This window comes from Hoplias malabaricus, chromosome 14, assembly GCF_029633855.1.
Source record: "Hoplias malabaricus isolate fHopMal1 chromosome 14, fHopMal1.hap1, whole genome shotgun sequence".
Lineage (NCBI taxonomy): Eukaryota > Metazoa > Chordata > Actinopteri > Characiformes > Erythrinidae > Hoplias > Hoplias malabaricus.
The window spans coordinates 12,748,418-12,772,755 of NC_089813.1; the positions used below are offsets into that span (position 1 = coordinate 12,748,418).

General features: G+C 36.4%; 1 protein-coding gene across 3 annotated transcripts; it reads right to left on the reverse strand.

Annotated features, from left to right (window-relative positions):
- Positions 1-1,024: 1,024 nt before the first annotated feature.
- On the reverse strand, positions 1,025-21,282 carry nadka (NAD kinase a). Of its 3 annotated transcripts, none has more exons than XM_066644833.1 (12): positions 21,197-21,282; positions 19,200-19,375; positions 14,339-14,422; positions 9,102-9,231; positions 8,877-8,985; positions 8,668-8,753; positions 7,563-7,665; positions 6,189-6,328; positions 5,603-5,702; positions 5,288-5,445; positions 4,707-4,789; positions 1,025-3,644 (listed from the first exon to the last, which is right to left on the reverse strand). In XM_066644833.1, exons 2-12 carry the CDS (start codon positions 19,373-19,375, stop codon positions 3,494-3,496), a joined length of 1,320 nt encoding a protein of 439 aa, XP_066500930.1. In that variant the 5' UTR covers positions 21,197-21,282; the 3' UTR covers positions 1,025-3,493. The 3 variants fall into 3 exon arrangements, with proteins under 3 accessions (XP_066500930.1, XP_066500931.1, XP_066500929.1); XM_066644834.1 differs by lacking the exon at positions 21,197-21,282 and adding an exon at positions 20,334-20,531 and having other exon boundaries at positions 8,877-8,982; XM_066644832.1 differs by lacking the exon at positions 21,197-21,282 and adding an exon at positions 20,334-20,531 and having other exon boundaries at positions 1,026-3,644.
- Between the last annotated feature and the right edge of the window lie 3,056 nt (positions 21,283-24,338).

Sequence of the window (24,338 nt, forward strand, 5' to 3'; positions counted from 1 at the left end):
GGTAGGCTCTGGACCCACCGTGACCCTGAACTGGATAAGCGGTTACAGATAATGAATGAATGAATGAATGAATGAATATATGGGCAGGGCAGTATTCACTGTCTGTGAGGCTTGTGTGATAGTAGATAAGGGCTCTGCTGGTGTCTACCACAGACCAAGCCCAAATAATGGCTGAGTTCGCGTATCCTTCCTCACAGACAAATGTAGGTATGTTAATTTTATGAAAAAGATTGTTTAAAACTGGCTTTGATGTAACTATACACATTTGTCTCCATTCAGAATGTTGCTTTCCAACGAAAAACATGTCTCAGGGTATAAGTGAACGTTCAACGGAATTCAGTGTAAAAAGATTTTATTCGAAGTAAATCTGGAGCAGATCTGTTGGTCCATTCATTGTGAAATAAACTAAAATGGAGCCAAAAAGATCCCCTAAAAAATGGAGATACATTTTTCATTGAAGCGTGACAAGTTCAAAAGCCCTCGACTACAAGTTGGTTGTTTTCTTAAGGATGTTGATGTCTGAATTCACCCATTTTGTACTGTTTTGTAAACTGTGTAGTGTCAAAGCAGTAATGTCAACTATGGTGCTGTCTTCTCATTTCTGCCATGGTATGTCCACTAGCATATTGGTTAAAACATTTTCATTGGAGGGGGTCTTTAAGGACACAAAATAAGAGTTTAAACCTGTGTAGCTCTAAACCACCGCTCTAGTATTGTATAAATGGATCCTTTAATTTAGATCTTTGGGTTTGGCATTAGCTGTTGTGACAAAAATGTGTACAGCAATGAAACACAAGATGTAAAATGTAGAAGCATGTGGTTATGGCTCAACTCAAAGGGAGTTCAGACAGAGGAACAAAGCTGCCATTTTCAGCCTGTGTTTCCTGTAAAAGTTTGATTTAGTCACTGCTGTCCTTCAGTGAGAAGAAGGAAGAAGGAAGACAGACAATTAATTAAGGTCTGAGACTTTAAAGGGGTTTTTATATATTTTTAACTTTGTTTCCTTGGTTAATATGCAAGCAGAGTCAGACAGGGTGTTTTTAGGGGTTTAATTGATAACCTTAAACCTAACCATTCACTCATGAAGAAAAGGCACATGCAGTGAGTTCTAAGGAAAAACCCCTAAAGAAATACCTGCCAAACCATGCCCTCACACCCCACCGAACCTTCCAAAAAAAACAAAAACAAAGCAAGCATAATTCAACATTAATTAATAATAATAATAATAAAGTAATAAATGTATGCCAGCAAATAGAATGCAAACGTTTGAGTCTGTTCACAATGCTTTTGAATATGTTTTGAATTATGCAGAATTTTCTGAAAAGTAGGTGAAATTCACCTTCAAATTTACTGTATAATACATACAAGTCTAACTCTGTATCCACAAATATAAAGCACACTTCCTGTAAATAAAACAGACTTTTCAGACACTTCTGGATCATTTATTAAAGTGCTAAGTAAAAAATGCAAAACCCATTTCAGAATATATTCTCAAAAGTTACAAAAACTGTCAGATGAAAAGTTAAAAAAAAATTCCAGATGAATGGTTTATGTTAACAATTTCAGTCTTAAAAATTCAATCCTATTTTAATTCAAATAGCCTAGTTGTAGGTGGATTTAAAAAAAAAAAGTACAGGTCTGGCATCCATCTGTATTTGAAAAATCTATCTATATAAATGCAAATGTAAAATGAAGGTGTTTACACTGATGACATCATCTTCCCTAGACAATAAAACTATACTCATGAAGAACTCAAGTTAATAGGAGCAATTAAGACTGATAACCTTTCAGAGAAGCGTTTTCAGTTCAACAGTGAAGACGACTGACATGGACATAGAACTACGTAATTTATGATTTATATATATTATATATATATCCATAAAGATAATATATGGAGTACCTAACAGAGCAACACCTGAACATCTATGAACAAACATTAGTGTAAACCAAATGTGAGGAAAGGCTACATCAAAAGCGATCCATGTTCATTCTTAACAGAAACTGAATTTTTTTTTTTAGTGTACTGCATTCTGTTCATAAACGCTGATATAATTCTGACAATTGAGAATCAAAAGCTCCTTCATATTTTCTTAGTTAACAGCTAACTAAACAGGATATTAGGCAAAATATAGTTTCTTTTCAGAAAGTACTGTAATAAACCACACTTCATTTATAATCAGCTTATGCTTAAGAATTGTTTAGATATGTTATATGGGCAGAAAATATTAAAGAGAATGATTCTTTAGTAACAAAACATGGCAAGAGCCATGTTTAAGATATTTAAGGGGTAGAAAAGCTATGACAACTGACAAAGCAGCTTGCTTCAAATGTTTTGTGCATAATAAAAATTCAAAAATTTGGCCACATTATGGGGAGAATTAATGTAAACAGACTTTCCTCCTATTTTGCACCTTCTGAGGCTGATTAATCATTGACTAATAACTGTACAGCCCTATACACACACTTGTAAACTGGCTCATGGGCATGTGGTCACACAATGTACGTAGCAGTAACAAAAAATGAGTTTCAGTGATGACATTTCTTCATTTTGCAGCATGGCCAGTTAAAATGCCTCAAAACCTCAACCTTTCTGAGTAAAGTCCAGTGATTTGTTGGGTGAAGCACACTTCAAAGTGGATTAAATCAGCCCCCACCAACACTTCCCCAACATCCATGATATACAAATATAATCTTTAAGAAAATCATTCTTACATACAAAATATGATGGAATGGGGAGTTATACATATACAACTCTTTAAAAATATTGCTCTAAATTTAAACTCTCTGAAAGGATAATGTAGGAATGACAAATGTAGTATGACTGGAATGGACTAGTTGAGATATGGATAATTAAATATTCAAGTTGGTTGACTAGCTGTAAGACTGACGTTAAACAAACAGTAGTTTTCCAACATTTCGTAGATGAAACAACAAAAAACAGGTCTATGACATTTCAAGCTTCAAGCTTTTCTGATGGCTTGTTTTGCAGCATCTTTCACGACTGACTCTTGCTTCATGTTCACAGAAGATCTGTAGCGATGATGCACAACAAAAATAAAATATAAAACACTGCAGTCCACCCCTTAAACGATTCTTTGTAACATTCCAAGTGATTTAAGGCACAATTCTGTCAAATATTCACTTATTGCTGTGGTGCTGAAAACTGTGTTCATGGACAAAACCTGATGTTTCATTCAATTTTGTCACAATATTTTACAGTGAAACTAAGTCATATTGATTACAATATTTCTTACTTCTGGGCAACGCATGACAGAAATACTCCACAGCCAAACTGCACACTGAATATTGTTTAAAAGTTATGACAGACAGAGAAACGAAAAAAAAAATAATGAACAAACAACACAGGTAGAAGCTTAACAACAGCTTCACAACAGTCTGTGGTCCAAGGATGGAGGGCAGGTGATTACACATAAGCCATAGAAAGCAAAGAAACCAAAAACTGCTTCAGACTGGTGTCTGCATGTCTCCAGCTTCAGAACTCCTCTTCCTCCTCTGAGCTCAGGTGACGCTGCTTCTTGCGGACGTTCCAATGCAAACACTGTGCTAAGCTCTCAAACCAGTCATTCACAGGATCCCGGAAACAGATGGAAGGTACAGGAAAGCAGGAGGTGGTGATGGTGATGCTGGAAAAAGGAAATGAAAACCGATCACTGTCATGTTGAGCATTCCTTTTCATTTACGGGACTGCAGTCCAGCTTCTGACAATAGCACCTTTCAAGCTTCGTTATCACTTTCCAGAAATCTCAACATCAATGAATTTTACATTGAGGAAATATTTCTTTACAAGTAGCAATGAATTAGGGGAATTTCCTTCATGACTTATTTCAGATTCTATCTTTGAAAACCAAGCTCAGACTGAAAGACTGATGAAGTCATGGGTACTTGAGACAGAAATGCCTAAAGGAGTGTTGATCTCAATAGTAATCAAAGTCAGGATGAGGCCCATCTTGCCCTTTAGCTCTTGTACCATTCTATGTAATGTATACTGCACTTTCCTTTCAATTGTGGAAATGCATAAACATTTGAAAACTGTGGGGAAAAAAAACCCCCTACAGTTCAAGATTTGAAATGTAAGTATTTAATTATAAGGAATCTAATTGGTTGCAGATAAGTGCATAAGTTCAGGATGTTAGTCTTTTGCAAATTCATAGCTTTAATTGGCAATGGTCAGAAAAAACAAAACAAAACTGTACAGCAGTAAGAATGAATTTGTAATAAAATGAATAAATCAAGCCTTAAAATACAGAATAAAACATTTTTTAAACATGCTGTTTGGTATCTAAAGTCATTCATTCATTCATTCATTCATTGTCTGTAACTGCTCATCCAGTTCAGGGTCACGGTGGGTCTGAAGCCTACCCAGAATCAATAGGAGCAAGGCAGTAACACACCCTGGAGGGGGCACAAGTCTTTCACAGGGCGACACACATTCACTCACGCACTCACACCTATGGACACTTGAGTCCATATCTTGGATCTTAGAGCTGTGTTCCTGCAACGCTACCTGCTGCATCGCTGCGCCGAAGTTTAAAATCACTGTGTAATAATTTTAACTCAGCAAGTAATTTCAAAATTGAATGGCACTGCTTATTAAATCCATAGTCCTTGAAAAATGAACACATTTCTTTTCTTAATACACCAGTTGTCATGTTGCCAGCAACAGCAGAAGCAATATAATTACTCACCTGTCCCCATGTCCAATCTCCTGTCGTTTCCTTCCATCAAAGGAAACCCAGGCGTTGTTTCTGGCTTCACGAGAAAGCGTAATCTAAAGGTAGAACAAAGGACCAAGTAAATAATTGTTCAGCTTAGGCTCAAAAGAAATATTTTGCTTATTGCAGCTAATGTTAAAATGAAGGTAGGCCACATTCATCGATAAAGAGTCAAAAGAAGTCTGTATGATACACTGAATTCTAAAACCCCAAAAAAACATTAACATTCTAAGTTATATTTTGGTGCTGTGTGCATGCAAGGGACACATGATGACACATTCTGCCAATGATAAAAGCTTTTAAAATATTTAGTTTACACTTGGATTAGTTGTATGTAAACCCAACCAAAACAAACTGGTTCAATTAGATAATTGATTCTCTGTAACTTACAGTGTGAAAGAACTTAAGTAATAAAATGACTCATTATTCCCAACATTAACATAAAGCTCATTCTTAGTATTATTAAACGGAAACAATCTTGATTATTTGAGATAATGATATCCTATCACATATTCATTAGATTTCAACTGTAAAGCTGTCTGTTATGAGATTACCTTGAGCTCGACTCCAGCAGGAACTACGATGGGTCTAAACGAGAGCGAGTGGGGGCAGATGGGTGTGATTAAGATGGCTGGGACATTGGGGTGGATCATGGAGGCTCCAGCTGCCACTGCATATGCAGTACTGCCAGTAGGAGTCGATACTATCACACCTGGCGAGAGAGTGAGAGAGATAGAGAAGTAAGTCTGAATGATTTATGCATTGAAATTATGCCTTAATTAGCATATTATCAAATGTGAAATATGATTAATGTGGAAACTGCAAAGCATAATAAAATACTAGACTAGTACAACAATATGCAAACTGACCGTCGCCTTGTACTGTAGTGATGAGGTGACCATCCAAAAAGAGGTCAACGTTAGAGAGGTAGGAGGAGGGGCCTCTGTCCACAACCACCTCATTCAGCACCTGAGGGAGGGAGGAATGGAGACAGAGAAAACCTTTAAGCTCATCATAATTATCGTCACCAAACTTGTGTAAATCCAGTGAGCTGCCCACAAACCAAATACATTTACTAGGTATTTCACACAGGATTTTGAGGTAAGGACTTAAAAACCTTAACTTAAACCTTCTATCTTGGTTAGACTCTGACCGCCACACTGTTATTAAATAATTAACGGACTGAAACAGAGCCCGTGCTGAGTCATGCTCTGGCACGTGCAGATATACATTAACTAACCAGAATAAACAGGTCAGGGTTGTGTTTGTTGTGCATGTCTGTCCACACGCCTTCAAGACAATGGTCCAAGGTGTGTACAAATGCACTACAATATCAATAGTTAAGAACCCAACAGACTGGAAATGAGTGGTTTAACTGTTACACAGCCTTAGTCGTATAAAAATACAAACAAATCTCCCGGCAGAGACCTTTAAAAAAAAAACCTTTTCACTCACTTGATATTGCATAGTTTTACGGCTGGACTCGGCATCCCCATTAGTGATGATTAAATTTTTCTCTTTTGTCTTGCTTTTTTCTCGATTATCCTTCACCACCTTCACTTTCAAGCGACTCCGTAAAATGATGGCTGCGTTACCTGCAGACATTTATAAACCAAATTTTTATTGAGTGTAAATTGAAAACAGGACTACAAATAAACAATAAATAATTATATTGCCCTTGTTCAGATTTATATAAAAACTAATAATAATAACAACAACAACAATCTGAAAACAAATATGACTGGAATTATTTACAGAGTAGTACTCAATCTCAATAATCATGATCAGAATAGCCAATGGATTTTTAGTGACCTTTAAAGCAGTTTCCTGGATATATATATATATATATATATATATATATATATATAAACAAAACAGAGACTCTGTGCAAAATGAAAATAAAAATGCTAACTTTTAGGTTATGGCTCATGTACATCTATAAAAACACCTGTTTGATCAAAGTTCATCACTGCTTCCACAAATGCAAGTTAAACCTCTACCATGCAAAGAAGAAATCATATGTAAACAAGACCCACAAACACAGCTGCCTTTTCTTTGCCCAAGCTCATTAAACACTGATTTAGGCAAATTAGAAATGTGTCCCATGATCTGATGGAACAAAATGTGTAATGTGTTTTGGATACTGTGTCTTCTGGGCTAAGGAGAAGAGGGACAATCAGGTTATTTATCAGCGCAATGTTAAAAAAACAGCACCCATGTAATAATCATGCAAGGTTTGGAAAGCATTTCTCTTTTAAAACCACAGCAATAGTTGTCTTCAGTTCCAAATGTTGTGAATGGTGTGTTCAAAATAAGAGGTGATGCCACAGTGGTAAACATGTCTATGTCCCAAATATATGGAATGTGTTGATGTCAAAAAGGGGTATGGTTTAAAAAAAATCATTTTGTCCAAACTCTCTAAAATCTTAATAAACATATCCAACATACAAATCAGGAACTACTTGTAAACACTGTTAATAGCAAAACTCCTAACAAACTTTGTTCCTTTTAATGGCATCATACTTTTCCCTGAGTTTGTGTTAAATTACACAAGTAATAGCCCTTGGGATAAAAAGGCAGCTTTATTGCATTTTAATGTGAGTGTACACACACACACAAGGGTTTGGCTGATGGGAAAAGGAGTCACAAAAGAGGGAAAACAAATACTTCCTGGAAAGTATCTAAACTGGCAAGGAAGGTGCACATAAAAGCAAATACATACATAACACACAACACACATGCTAAGATTACGGCCATTTTTAAGAAGCATCAGACGAGTTGGAAATAATTCCAGGCAAGACAGGTCTCTGTAGAAATCCCCTCACGTACCTTCAATAACCTGTGTGACCTGAGATTGGTAGGTGTCAAAATTGAAAGGCGTCAGAAAGCCGAGAGAGCCCAAATGGAAAGCCATAACTGGAGGAACACTCTCCTAAAACAAACAAACAAAAATATGCAAACACCGTTTTAACCTGAAACTAGCAGAGGTCAATGAACCAATTGCTCAGGAATTCAAATTTTTCACCACAGGTTTTCTTTAGAAATGACCAGCTGTCACAAAAGAATCATAGGTTTGTGCTGAGGGGAAAAAAGAAAAAAAAAAAACTTTTCTTGAGACAGAGCTAGGAATTTGCTATAATGACTCTAATAATGATTCATAGAGATGACTAAAGATGAGATATATGTTAAGATAAAGAGTTATTTTACAAAAGTGAAGCATGATAGCATCACCATGAAATCCCCTTCTCTAAATCAGCTAGGGTTCAAACATAAAATCCAAAACAACAGTAATGGTTGGGTAGTTTTAATAGCAAACGCTCTTTTGGAACCTCATGGAGACAGTTACCAATCACACTATGTAATATGTAATAAAACTACACTAACATTTAAAATCTTGAAGTACTTTGAATATTTTCAGATTTTACTATCAAATGAATAACAATTTAGCTGTTGTCAGGTTTTCTGCCTTGGCATTATCATAATTTATGAGAATTTATCATTAGTTACATTTACATTAAGTTGTTTCTCAGTTGGTTTAGTATCACATACAGCTTTCTTCACCAATCTGGACCTAACTTTTTCCAGCTTCATACTGCTTTATACACAGAACCAAAATGTTAGAATCATTTCTTTGAAACCAAAAGAATTTTACTGTAATGAAAACACAGATTCCAAACATTTGAACAGTGGTTTCCAAATTGTCTTACTGAATTTTTAGTTTTACTGCTTAAAACAAGATATTATTCACTGTATGCAAAATATGTAAACCCACTGGCACCTGAATGATTCTGTCAGACTGGTAGACAAGCAGTGCAAAGGTTTGATTGTGCAATACTTCTGTCAAACATAAATCAAAAGGAGTTGTGTCTAATGGCTTGATGACAACGTTTTCACTATAGAACATGCAGTTAGATCCTGGTCCCTTTATTCATACCTGGAAGAGTGAGGACGCATACAGTAAAGTTCCATCTCCTCCCAAACAAATAATGAAATCTACACGATTGGAGATGTCATCAAAATCTGTGAGGCACAAAGCAAGCCAAGTCATGTCACACATACTACGTAACTGAACATGCCAAACTGCAGTGGCCATGTAGGGTATTTAAAAAATAAATCAATAAAAAAAAAAACAAGACAGCTTACCTTCTCTAAAAGTGCAAAAGTTCTTTTTAACAGCAACAAAGCTCTCGTCGTTGGCAATGGCCGGGTCCTCCAGGACTTTCCTCTCCACGTAAACAATCATCTTTTTCTGCTGAAATCCGACAAAATAAAAGGTGTTGTTATAAATATTTTTTATTAACATTTTACAATTTTAAATCCAATTTTAAATGTTACTGCACATTATATTTGAAGATGTATTATTCTAACCTCTGTGAGGAAGATACAAAGCTCTTTAAAAGGCTGCAGCAGACTGACATCTTGGATCTTTTTAATTACAAGGACACTTTTGGGTGGCTTATTCCAGGTCAGCCTCTGGCTTGCTGGGTCCTGAATGTGCCTGAAAACAAAGACACACATGCACACGCTAAATATTTAGCCATGACCGTAAGTCAGTGCTCTGTGGTTACAGTGTGTCATCAATAGAATGACTCTGCATGCTGCTTTGTTTCTTATACGTAACAGAAAGAAGCCTCAGCACTTAGGGCCACACTTCAGTGCACCTCAATGCCCCTGCATCATGAAATCATTACTCAATTTTCAACTACAATAGGTAATTCTGTACCTTGCTCTTTTTTCTTTAGCTCTAATTTGCATGTACATTTTTAAAAACAATACCGCACAGATTAAGCTGATGGCACCTGCAGGGCATAAATGTTCCAAGTTTGATGTTGGTGTGTGGTGTGTCTTAAAATTTGAACATTAAGATCACAGATGTTAGAAAATATATTAATTATCAACTGTGAAATTCACGTGTAATTCAAATTATATAGAGCAAGAGCTCCAAAACAATTTCTGGCATGTCGCGTATATGTATTTCTTCTGGGCTGAACTGGGAAAACTTGCACCACAGACAGTAAACGCTGATCATTTCCATCCTATTAAGACACTTTGGCTTAGGACACAAGTAGCTCAGCAGATATACAAGGACGCATACATGGCCATTACATAACCTAAGTAAGTATTAACTCTCAACACACACACACACACACACACACACACACACACACACACACACACACACACACACACACACACACACACACACACACACACACACACACACACACACACACACACACACACACACACACACACACACACACACACACACACACACACACACACACACACACACACACACACACACACGAATTATGAATCTTAGAGTAAGGTCTGAACCAACTGTCTACCAAAAGTTTCATCATATAATTCTATTTGTTTTCTGGTTGTCTTTCTTACCACAGACACACTAAGCCTTATAAATAATATATTTGCATAGTACAGCAAGGTATCGAGTTAAAAAGTCAGCTCGGGAGACTCTTTGGAAAATCATATATCCATCTACAAAGTACAGTTGAGACAGCATTGTTTATTTTACCACAGGAATGCTGACTGACAGCAATGCAGTTTCTGTGTAGTGGTATCCATCAAATACCATCATAGCGAGGATTAATAGAGTGTATTAAAAAAATAATAAAATAAAAAACAAATGTACACACAAATGCACTGTATGGAACTTGGTGCCATAAGCCACTACTGCTCCTAGATACAATTATTTTCTGCCAAGATATAACATTAAACTTACTGGATAACACAAAATGTAATTTTATTTATGTTGATTATCATAAATCTTGTAATTATTAAGTATTTTTCAATGCATTATTCTCAGTAAAATTTATTTGAAGTTTGAAAGGCTGCATAATTTGTTAGTGTCAGTTAAGTTCATCATTATTATTTGGTCTGCTTTAAAAACTTTGTTTATTAACTAAAATCATTAATACATTACACATTTATTAAACAAAGGACTGTGACAACCCTAACCAAAGAATTTACCTACAGTCATTGAAAGCAGAAAAGATGTGAGGTCAGAGAGCCTCCTAATCTCACCATTTCCATGTGCAGTTGTTGCCGCCAGTAGGGGATTGTTCTTGTATACACTGGTTGAATTTCATTGTTTTCTTCATGTGATGAAGCCACCAATACAATGAAGAGCACTGTGATAAGCAGCGCCAGTTTAGCTTTGAGTAGTCCAAGGCTTCTTTACCAGCTGTCCTAACGCTACTGTCTCATTCTGCTGCTGAACGATGACAAGCACCTAAACAGATTCAGAAGTACCTTCGATTCCTTATGCTGTGCTCATCTATGAATGAATGATCTCCTCCATCTTTCGCTGTCAAAGGGTATTTTTAACATGTCTTTTATTCCCTGGAATGGTTCCTCAGACCATTCCACAGAACAGGTTTAACATCAGGTCCTTGTCGCCAGCTGCAATCTGTAACTTTCTCTGCTCAGCCCTGTGGACTGAGGAAGCCTCTCACTAAGCTTTAAAACAAGCCTCCACTGACCACGCCACCTAACACCCACCCACACAGCACCTGGCCCCGCCCCCAACAACAGAGACACCCAGCGATTTGCTGGCAGGATTATGTTCCTTTGAAAGTAGGACTTCCCCCACGTGGAGTTCATCCACAGTTGCTTCCCTACTCTCCCTGTGTTTAGAAAATGACTTCTAACTGAAGAAACAGTCACTGTACTTCAACAGCACACCAACTGAAACTCCATTTCAGGCCAGGACATGACACTGCTATTTTAAAATAGTACTCAGCTGTGATAGTTTAAAGTTTGGATAGTGGATTAAGAATTGAGAGAGAGTTCAGAGTCCAGAAGTGATACACAGGAGCCTAACTTACTACCAACAAGGGCCATAAATAAAATATTGTTCTTGATCTGTACTTGAATAAAGTATGAAAAACTGTTTCCATACTATTATGTGCTGTGAACTACATAGCTTAGTTTTGGATGTGAAACTGTTCTTTCTGTATGCCTAATTGATACAAACAGACCCAGTCAAATGCTAAACTCACCCTTCTAATCCTTCAATTATCACACAAAATGAGGGTGGAGCAGTTTCATCAAAAGTCACACCTTTGAGAGAAATTATTCATGAGAGGAGCAAAAGGAAATTCCAATCCAAGACATACATGCAGTCATTTGGGGAAAATGCTATTTAAAATGTAATATTTTTGTTTAGTATTACTAGATTCTGAAACTTGTGCTATAATTTGTGCACATATCTATATATTATTCATAAGTTTCAGAATCTAGTAATACTAAACATACCAATGTAAAACACACTGTCACATAATTTACAAAATAACAATCAAATATCCTCATATTATCCACCAGTAGCATGGCACAGGCCTCTAAACAAGTAGAACAAGAAGAAGAAAAATTTCCATATGAGCATGGGATTTGGCAGCATTATTTTCATGAGTCTGCATTGCATTATTATGAGTCATTTGCTGTTTTAACCTATGTAACCTACGCACCCACCCTGCTTTCTAACACTTTTGCAGCTCTGAGGAAAGTTCTACTACCTCTTTTACAAGTGCATTGTTTTGGGCTCAACTGCTGAAAGACATACTTAGTGCAATCCATGCTAGATACTGAGAGAAGACTAATGGCTGAAAAACAGAAAGTATGCAAAATTGTGAATTCTGTGAGACCCATGTGGCTGAGAGATGCAATGCTTCATATTACAATATAAAATAACATGACAAATAACATATTAAATTGTAAAGGACCTTTGTAATAAGCTTAAGTAGTTATTATGTAATTTCCAAGTAAAGCTCTGGAAACTTCTAGTGCTGTTAACAGGTAAAGGAAATAGCTGGTTCAAAATTCCCATAATCGCTTATGAAAGAACATCCATTTATGACTTGCTCTTTGTAAAGCTATTGTATTGTACATACGACTAAATAACTGACATCAACAAAGCCACCTCAAAGTAATCACGCCTCAACAATTCACCTAAATCCATCAATGTCAACAAAAAGGAGGGGATTCCAGTTCAGTTTTGTATCTTTAAAGCCAACATGAGTACTGGGACAAAAGCACAGTCTCTGGATCTCAGAATAAACACATGAACGGTAATTCTGTGAACGCCCATGGTTTATCAAATCTAGATTAGTTATGACAACAATCATTCCCTGAAAAACAACCCTCACAGGCTATGTTGTCAGATAAAGAGAAGAAATGCATGTAGTGAACTATGTTGAAATTAATTACCTCAATGAATCGAGCTACAGTGACCAACCACTTGATTTGTGTGGAGATATTCTATATTCCTAAGTCATGCTGAATCTAATTATTGTTTCTGGTGTAATATTTGTTAGCATGCAACCTGCAAACACAATATCGGCCACAGTGATAAGATCTACCAATCTTATTACATAAGGAAGGGGTTTGATTTTATAACACAGTAAGTTCAGCCAACACATTGCCTTTCGCCAAAGAGGCTGACTCTAAATGCTAATCCATCTATTCGTACAGCCAAAGAGGGCCACATTAGCTTATCTCCATGTTATAAGGGTGCAAGACTCAAAAGGGTAATTTTAGAAGCAGAGAAGAGCAACAATTTACAAGCTTCTTTTATAATTTAGCATTGACCCAAAATTCTTGAATTGCCATGAAGTAATTTCTCTTCGGGTCTATTCTTGGATCCAAATCTAACCACTAGTCCAATTATTCTCTCAGCTGATTATCAATGCTTATATTGCACTTCATGCAACAGTCAATAGTGGTTGAGAGTCAAATTACATCTTTAGAAAGGAAACAACACCTTTTCAGTACTTTGTAACTAAGGATTGCCCTGTTTTCAGGAAACATCCTCTGTAGATGGCTTCCTCGTCTTCTTTTTTCCTTTGTGACTATTCAGTTACATGCCCATGTAGTTGTTCCCACTGGTCAAATGTCTAAGTGTAACTGTAGTCGGTGGATATTTTAGCCCTCAATTATGGCATTTTAGTTTAGTACAAAGTATGAATCACTGGTCACAGACACTGCCCACAAAAACTGACATAGTATTAAAAAAAATGAGCATACCCCTTTTTCATGATTACAAAATATTTTAATTTCTAATCAACTGTACACTGTTTACCCATAACGCTGCACAGATTGTGCCCTATGGCAAATGATTTTGAAATAAATCCAAATACAAAAGTTCTAATATCTTTTAGCTGTTTTTCTGTGTATTTACTGTAGATTACTTATATTTCCTTAAAAAAACCTTTAAAAACAAAATGGAAACAATATTTAACACGTGAAAAGATAAAAAAAAATCTACAAAAATAAAAATCTGATCTCTTTATTAACATTGCACTGATGTCTACCATTGAGTCAACTACATGACTACAGCCTACATTGTGCAAGTCTTTTCATTAATATAATCACTAATAGTTTAATCAAATGTATCTATACCTGCCACTTTAAATGTTGCTTTAATAGGGCCCATTACCTAGATATTATCACAGACATTGGAACAGTAGTACACAAAGATCTAGCAGTAGCTACATAGTACATTACAAGAACATGAGCTCCAGTAACCCAAGGCATTTTGAAAACTGCACTGAAACAAAACGGTCAAACAAACCAGTCCGACTTACATCACTGCTTTGGGGTTTTTCAGCATGCAAGCTTTTGGCCCAAATGTAGTCACTGGGCTTGGTCCATGCAGTGACTGGGTCCGCCTAAAATGAGAAAGAAGAGGAAAAGATTTACGTTACGCCACCAAACAAATTACATTTTTAACACAACATGAAAGCATATCCTGTGATTGTTTTTTAAAAGTACAGAAAGAAATTGGCAAATTATAAAAGATAACTGAGAAAACTTTCTGAAAATCAGTTTGTCACAGAAAAGTGCTTCATCAGTGGAATTCCATATATGGCAACTTACCTTTTCATCACCTTAGTGATTTTACAAGCATAAACACTAACCCAGCTTAAGTTCAGTTTTCTAGTCAAATTCAGGACCACATGATTAAAAATAAGCAATTATAAAAGGATCAGCGTGAGCAGCCCCTTTTGTGCTCAATGAGCTGTTTTTTTGTTCATTAAACATCAGATGCTATACGTGACTGAATGTGTTTTTATGTATTCTGGCACTACGACAATGTTTCAAGCTTGTTATTAATATGCAACAAAACAATAGGACACCTGTGGCACATGAAAACCTCCTTGTGAGTATAAGCAGCATCAAAGACAGTGAATTTCAAATGGCAGCGCACTTACACGGCCAGGCCAAACAAACCAGTTCTAGAGTTCTGTGACGCATAAGCTGAAGTAAGTACAGGTTTTAACTTAAAAGGTTATAGTCATGTTTAAAAACAGTAATCCACCCTGAAAGGGCAAACCCCCAAAATTTTTGATTTTGAAACCCTCACTCTTAAACTCTTGAAAGATAGACACATTTCATGAGGCCACCTGTTGCTTTGTTGACATAAAGCAATTGTTATCAGCTTAAGGGCTTTGTTCTCTGGCAATCATTTGTGCACCAATTTAAATGATTTAAATAAGATCACTGTTATTGTCTTCAATTGGATGTAATTGTGATCACCTCTTTCATGAAGCACGTATGAAGGTATTTAAAAAAAATAAAGAAAACACTTTAAAAGCTGAGACTCTTTGATTATTTAAGCAGGTTTACCCACTTTGTAGGTTTACAGTTACCATCTGTAGACGCAAAATGTATCTGCGCCTACCCTGGCTATTAATAGAACTACAGGACCAGTGCTAACCAGATATTATCTGAGTGGTAAACTATTTAGCAACATATGGGCTACAGTACACCTGCATGCTGGTGTACATTAGCTATGTGCGTTTATGATTACAAATAAAATTATTATTTGTTTTCATTATCGGTGAAAGAAAATTGCTACATTTCCAAATGACACAAACACCCTCATGCTTAACTAAGCTTGCTGGCTTTCTTGATCATAGAAATCGCGCCACTGCATGGTAGCAGAGCGTATCACGTGTCTGAGAGTAAAACAGGTGGTGCAGCTTCACTAGATGGAACAACCTGAAAAATGTTCATACGCCCTACCATTAAAAGTACAATATGTATGGAATTAAAAGAGAGTGTAGCACACATCAAGACTCTTTTATACTGATAGAAAATTTCCAAACTGGAAGAAAGCCTTTTGGGGAACTTCAGAGGTAGTGTCTGATGTAGTGAATATGCAACAATGCACAAGCAGGTGGAAGATCAAGGTACTTAATTGTAGAGTATGATCTATCAGCATCTGTAACTTTTTACCTATAGTTTTGGTGAAATAAAATCACTTTGTGTGTTAATCCATGTAAATAAAAACAGAAAATGATGTTCAAACGGATAAACTTTATTGTTTTTTTGCAAATATTCACTCATTTTGAATTTGAGGCCTGCAACACGTTTCAAAAGAGTTGGGACAGGGGCATGTTTACCACTGTGTTACATTCTGGACCACATGATTAAAAATAAGCAATTATAAAAGGATCAGCGTGAGCAGCCCCTTTTGTGCACAATGAGCTGTTTTTTGTTCATTAATCATCAGATGCTATACGTGACTGAATGTGTCTTTCTGTATTCTTTTAACAACAGTCAATAAGCATTTGGGAACTGAGGACATTAATTGTTGAAGCTATTTTAAGTGGAATATCTTTCCCATTCTTGCTTGATGTACAACTTCAGTTGCTCAACAATGCGGGGTCTCCTTTGTCGTATTCTGCGCTTCATAATACACCAGGCCTGTACTTCAGGCAGGCCAGTCTAGTACCCCCACTCTTTTACTACGAAGCCATGCTGTTGTAACACATGCAGAATGTGGCTTGCTGAAATAAGCAGGGATGTCCCTGGAAAAGACGTTGCTTGGATGGCAGCATATTTGCTTCACAACCTGTATGTACCTTTTTTAATGGTGCCTTCACAGATGTGCAAGTTACCCAGTAACACACCCCCATATCATCAGAGATGCTGGCTTTTGAACTTTGCGCTGATAACAATCTGTACAGTCCTTTTTCTCTTTGTCCCGGAGGACATGAGGTCCATGATTTCCAAAAACAATTTGAAATGTGGACTCCTCAGACCACAGGACACTTTTCCACTTTGTGTCAGTCCATCTCAGATGAGCTCAGGCCCAGAGAAGCCGGCGGCGTTTCTGGGTGTTTTTTTATATATGGCTTTTGCTTTGCATGGTTGAGTTTTAACTTGAACTTGTAGATGAAACAACATACTGTGAACACTGACAATGGTTTTCTGAAGTGTTCCTGAGCCCATGTGGTAATATCGTTACAGAATGATGTCGGTTTTTATTGAGGGATCGAAGATCACGGGCATTCAATGATGGTTTTTGGGCTTGCCGCTTACTTGCAGATTTCTCCAGATTCTCTGAATCTTTTGATGATATTATGGACTGTAGATGATGCAATCCCTAAATTCCTTATAACTATATGTTGAGAAACGTTCTTAAACTGTTGTACGAATTGCTCATTCAGTTGTTCACAAAGTGAACATCCTTGCATGTGAATGACTGAGCCCTTTAGGGATGCTCTTTTTATACCCAATCATGACACTCACCTGTTTCCAATTAACATGTTCACCTGTGGAATGTTCCAAACAAGTGTTTTTTGAGCATTCCTCAACTTTACCAGTATTTTGTTGTCCCTGTCCCAAATCTTTTGAAACGTGTTGCAGGCCTCAAATTCAAAATGAGTAAATATTTGCTAAAAAACAATAAAACTTTATCTGTTTGAACATTAGATTTCTTGTCCTTGTAGTGTATTCAATTGAATATAGGTCGAAAAGGATTTGCGAATCATCGTATTCTGATTTTATTTATGTTTTACACAATGTCCCAACTTCATTAGAATTGGGGTTGCAATTGTATAGCGTAACTCACTAAATAACTGGGTTTTGTTAGGGAATTTGAAGAGTTTTTTTTAAATTGTACTTTACAGGATTGTATGTTTTTGGCAAGTCTCAACAGATCCTTAAGAAATATAAAAATATATATAAAAAAGAGACTTGGCCAAGATCTCAATATTACAATGTCACCATGCTTGTCAATGATTCAACATGTAACATAATTTTCTTTCTTTTTTTTTTTTTTATAAAACTGGGAGGTAGTGACCATCATTGATTTCTTTGTGTGTCTTAATAATTTGTAATGACACATTAAATGGTCCTACAAAAATTATTGTACAAAAAGTAAATAAAAAAACTATTTTTTAAATGTCTTTTTGTAATAACTACTTGAACTGGTACCCCTACAACTGACATAAACATAATCCAACAATCTAACTTGCATATTCACATTACTTTTTAATGTGTACATAATTTGTATTGACTATAAGAGTCTGTGACATGTAGTGGCTCTGAGGTTTACATATAAAATAATGCACAGGACCATTTTAGTCACCTAGCTACACTGAGAAGATCAGGGAATACACAATGAAATGATACCAAAGGTTACTAATTTAATCAAATCAGATGCTGGCTGTAAAATTCTCACAGGTAAATATCCCCACAATGTTTCATCAAAACAGAAACACAGAGTTTCCTTAAACTTTGACTGGAATGAGGTTTTCTAGTTAGATGGGGGGAAAAACAAACAAACAAAAGAAACTGGTTTTCTTGCAACAACTCCGAAAGTTGGTTTAAAGCTAAATGTGTCAAGTTTGAAGTAAACTTGCCAGTAACTCACAATACAATTTGCACAATGTTTTGTGGAAGGAAGTTTAGCAAAACTGGAAGAAGAAGTATGTTTCCATAGCACACACTCACTTAAAAATATATAAAATTGTGCATAAATTGTGAATATCATTTACGCTAACATAGATTTATATTAAATATTATTAAAATAACTTTCTTACTGTAATTGCTTAACAGTGTAATACTTACCTGCTCTTCTCTTATGAATGTATGATAAAATTATGTAATATTATCAGCTACCATATGTACCTACATACAATCAGAATCACTTTGAAATCAGTCAATATTTGCTTTTATAAATCAGCATAAATTCGGCATTTCAATTTAGCTAATACTGCATATCAATATTTGATGAGGTATTTATCGTATATCAGTAAATTTGCATCTTCATTTGGCGCTCGGATACTGGCTAAAATGTAATTTTATTAATTTTCCTTCTTTTTTATCCCCACAGAATATAATAATAATAATAATACAAACAATTCCAATAGGGTTCATATACATGCCTGAACACTACAAATTGCAATTACAACAATTTTTAAATGTTTAGGTATCATCAACGATATCTGCATTGTATATTAATATATATATATATATATATATATATATATATATATATATATATATATTTAATATCAGCATCAACACAGTTCCCAGGTCAGTAAAACCCTAATCTTGTATTTGTAACATACACTTCAAGACATCAAATGTCTTCTTTTCAGCAACAGTGTTAGCATATTTAAACCAGGAATGACCAGGTGTTCTAATCCTTACCTAAACTCTGCACAACTGGGCACAGCTGAAGTGGACATGCTCCTGGTTTTGGGCTTCCGAAAGGCTTTCCCAGGAATGTGTGGCTCCCTGCTGTCACAGGCAGAGCAACAGTGCGACAGCGGCTCCGTACATGTCTCAGACTTGGATGTCCAGCTAGTCTCTTCGGAATTCTCCATCTGAGAATTGGAGACAGGCAAGAGATTCAAGTAAGAAGCGAGAGACACTCTCAGAAATCTCACTCTATAAGGTATGTAGGCATGACCAAACAGAAGAGCAAGCCTGTTGTAATATAGGTGGTGGTATAGTTGGGCAACATGACGTCATAACTTGTAGCAGAGACTTGCCTTGGAAAACTGGCACTGTGGCAACAAACACGAGGACTGTGCTTCACAACACTCATGGTCAAAGCCAGACTAACCATAATTTAAATTTAAACGACATTAAACAACACTACAACATGATTATATAGACTGATGTCACGTTAACAGGCCACTGCCCCTAAACAACAACTTCAACTGTTCAGCTGCTAAAGCCCTAAGCATTTAGTGGATGATCCTGACAGACCTGTTTATTAACATGTTTCGTGTATTTTTTATTCTCAATGCCATGAGCCTTTCTGGTCGTGCTTATTTCAAAATAAAGCTCAGTCCGACACAGTTCCCAGAGCAACAAACATTTAGGATTTTCTTTAAGAAGATTTTTTTTTTTAGTTCTAGTCAAGTTAAGTTGTTACAGTGAAGTAACACAACACTTAAATTATTAGAATATTATATTCTGCCAGATGTCAAATAAACCTGGAATTGTAAAAAAAAAAAAAGGCAAATAAGCGAACTTAAGCTTTATATCTCAATTTTCTGTTCCACCTTAAGCGGTACCACTGTAACATTCTGCCGCCCTATGTAACGTCTGTACTATTTAAGGTGGAAATTCGAAGAAGCTCGTTTAAGCCTTCATACAAACTCCTGCATTTGCTGAAGTTGATTTCGGATTTATGTAACGTTAGATGGCATAGGTGATTCAAATCGGCCAAACTGTTATTGCCCCTTTAAAACGAGTTATCATTATACAATATGAGCGAGGTGAGTTAGCGTTAGCTTTCTAGCATTTGGTGTTAAGCATTTAGTGGCGACTTACGCTGTTAGGCTAAACCCGAGCTACCATCCGTGGGGGAGCGGAGAGTTTTCTATTAACTTATTAAACACTGCTCCGCCATTAAGAAGAAGCGAGTTTCCTCCATCTATAAGCTCCACGACTACATTCCCTTCTTCTCTGCGGGTTTCTATCGCAGTAGCTCGCCGCCGGAGACCTGTCATCTGCCGCTGCTGAAACTAAAAGCGCGAGTCACTCTGCAGAATCGGTTCAATGAGTCTGTCCGTTAGATTCAACGAGTGAGTTTTTGGAGCATAATCATTCATATGCAAAAATATGGACACCCGAGTCGAAAATATGCACAACTGGCATTTATATGTTGGATGTAACATTCATCTATGAATCTTCTGTAACCGCTATATTCTGATCACAGTGTGTCCGGATCCTACCTGGAAACAGGAACACATGACCACATTTTTGGACTCCGTCACATTATATTTTACACAGGGCAATGGTGTATTTGTGCGGAGAAACAAAAGGAAGCATGTAGATATTAGACTGGTCAATACTGGCCTGACCTGAGGAAAGCAATGCAGACATCAGACTATGGTCTTTTTTTTTAAAAATGTGAAAACTTTAAAATTAAAAAAACGGGTACAGGAAGAATACCGATGTCTTCCCACTTTGCGGTGCTGAAGAAGACTTTTCAGAGTACCTTGTTTTGAAAAAAAGAGTGGGAAGAAAGAGAAGAGGACGACCAGCAAACTAGATGGAAGAAATAATGAATGAGCCATTAAGAAACCTGAACACGCTAACAGACGACAGGATATTATGAAGACAACTATAAGATCAGCACGTCACTTAACATTAATAAATATTGAGAGCCAGCCGATTAGATGGCAACTCACTCTTTGATCCGAATCTCACTGAAGATGAACGAACAGATGAGTCGTACCTTCTATTCATTGTTACCTGTTAAAACGGACTTTTCGAAAGAATCGGATCGTTAAACTGAATCAAACTTCCCTTCTCTAACCACCAGTCAGCACGCAGCATGGTTACCTCAGCAACGCCGTCACGCGCTTATTGGTCCAGGTCGTCATAGGCTGGTATTGGATCCTCCTCCTCTGGTGTGGCTAGTGTTTACACGGTCAAGGTTTTGGACCTAGTGTAGGCCTCCATCACACAGAAGCGAGGTCATGGTGTGTCGCAACAGGATGTGCTGCGATGTAATTCTCCGAATGTTTGCCATTTTTGTCCCACTGATATTACATGTACAAACATGTAAATACCTCTTAGAGTCCCTCACCCCTCATGTTTGAGAAAAATAACTTTAAAAATCTGAATAAAATCCAAATCTTTCTTATTTCAGGGATATTGTTCATGGAAGTATGGCATGTGCTTTGTGGTACATCATGCTGGAAGTAGCCATTATAAGAGGGGCAAATCATGCCTAAACTGAGGGATATGGTCAGCCATTTTATTTATTTTTTATATAAGTAAACTTTGATTTAGCCATATTTAGCCACAAGACGTTTGGACTGGTGATAATGTTGTTGAACAGTTCTTACACTTGGACGGACAGATGTCTATATTTGCTAGCAGTTATGAGGAGAGTGGGAGGTTATTCCTATTCGACCAGAAAGTGTGAGACAAATTAAATTTATATTCAACTGTTCAGGGACAAGTTTCCTGAAGGCTATGTCATATTAAAATAATCTTAACTGGGAGAGTGATTAATACACACATTTAACCATGATTTTAATTCTACAAAGAATTAAGGAAACCAAGCACAGATTGTGATACTATCTGTGTGCATTCTAGTCTTAAGCCCCTTCAGAAGTGTACAGTTAGCCAGAATGAAAATTACCAAATCATTTGTACCAGATATTACCCAGAGGTTACCCTGCCAAACCTCATTACAAAGTCCAGGTATGGGCAGATGTGGACAGAGAATGTAATTTTCATGATGCTTCATAGTGAATTTATTCAGTGCCTTCTGCATGAGCCCCATGATTATACCACCACAACTAACATTTTCTGTAGTGACAATAGGTTTGACATTGAAAAACTACATGTGTACAACAGGGCAACTCTGGAAAATGTCTGTAGAATCAGGTCCAGATATACTGTGGAGTTGTCCTTACACACATGTAGTGTACAGCCAGAGACTTACAGTGTCTATTTAATTATATAAGTTTAATTTTCTTTTTTTAACATTTATTTTTGTGATTATTTGTGATTAACTCTTTGTTATACTCACTCAGAAAACTAGTTTGGTGTAACCTCTTAATTTTATTAAAGCAATATATTTAATTAGGTACAGATGCCTATACTTACGTCTGACTTTTATAGGGGAATTTAAATGAATTTTTAATATTATATTTTTGGTGATCAAAAAAATATATATTTGAAAAAATAATAATTTATGCAGAAACCTTCTGTTACAAAGTCTCATAAATAAACACCTCAAACTTCGGGCAATGTATTTTTAACCATTTTAAGGTAAAACTGTTGAATGGAAACGAATGAAGGTGAGTTATATTCCCATGGCTTGGCATTTCACAGATGGGATTCAGGTCAAAGTCATGAGATTGTAGTCCTTGAATTGTTCCTTGAAAACAGATGCAGCCTCTACCCACACATACTCACCACTGTGGTAATATTCACAGGAGATATCAATGTGCTTTGTGTTTATTTATCCACATTTTTCCAATTAAGTTTAAGTCTAAAAATAGCTGATACTTGCTTTTAAGATTATAGTGAACATGTTGATGTGACACATGCATTAATTTAACCGTACGCATCCATAGAACAAATTTGAGACTCCACTTTGACCCGTGTGTAAGTAAAAACACACACATACACAGGAAGCAGTTGAAATTAGGCATGTTGCTCAAGGGTAATTTAGCTGTGAATGTTGAGGGAGGAGAAAGCATTGTTTCTTCACCCAATTGCTCATGTCGGTCTAGGCTATGAAACCAGCCCCAAGGCCACTTCTCTAAACTTTAGAACACAGCTGCTCCCTTTCATCAGTTGAATCAAATATAAATATAACCGAGGATCAAACAGTTCTCCCTAATCACTGACTGTGAGTCTGTCTGACTGAAATGCTTTTAGAAATATTAAAAATAAATGATACCAAAAGGGAAAGTAACAAACTACAACAACCTCAGTGCGGTGATATTCATGTAGTCATATATAAAAATAAGTCACAATATACTTTATTTTATAGGGCACCAAAATGTAGGTCACTAGGATAAGTGTATCTGAGAAATAAGTAAATCTTGTGGATTTTGTGTTAGACTCTGAACTGCATAATCTGCTTTAAAGTGCCATATAATATTAAGGAGAGTTAATAAAAACAACATGGGTTTAATTCACACTGATACATACATGTTGGCACAAATTTACATACACTCATAATTACATGTATGCCATGACAATATTGGGCTTTAAAAAATGTACAGGTTAGTGATCATTTTACATAACAGACTTACACACACTGGAAAGTCTGAAAGGCTCTGTGCAGATCTGAGAGTGGATCTTTGACTTTTTACCCACATTTACCCATTTGGTATGCAACTTGAGTTTCCACAATCATCAGTCCAAAGAATGGCTTGTAAGTACGAGTTAAATCAGATCACTTTGCCAAAGACTGAAATAAAACACAATCTTTCACTTTCAGCTCAAAAGAAACATTTGGGAGACTGAAGAACCATCAAGAAACAGGTCTGCCATAAATTGGTAGCAGCTCCACGTCAATAGTTAAGTTTGCTTCAACATAGGCTGAGAAGCCACAGAGCAAGAAAGAAGCCACTGATTCAAAATCACCTTTAAGCTTCTACTCTGAGAATTGTGGCCAAAAGAAACTAACTAAAAGTACAAAACATAAAGGGAAAGCAAAGGGGAGAAAGTGTCAGAGAACTAATGTGTACCCTCACACTTGACTGAGGATAGAGATTATACTTCTACACATTGTGTGAAAATTTCATGGACCAATAGAAATGTTCCACAACAACTTGGAATAAAATATTTTATAATGACTTT

Bases quoted from the DNA above. Each gene is read 5' to 3' on its own strand.
- nadka (XM_066644833.1), bottom strand. From the start codon at position 19,375: ATGGAGAATTCCGAAGAGACTAGCTGGACATCCAAGTCTGAGACATGT. The intron at 9,232-14,338 runs GTAAGTCGGACT...CTTTGTTTTCAG, and splicing joins AAAAACCCCAAAGCAGTGAT to GCACATTCAGGACCCAGCAA. The intron at 8,754-8,876 runs GTAAGCTGTCTT...TGTGCCTCACAG, and splicing joins CTTTTGCACTTTTAGAGAAG to ATTTTGATGACATCTCCAAT.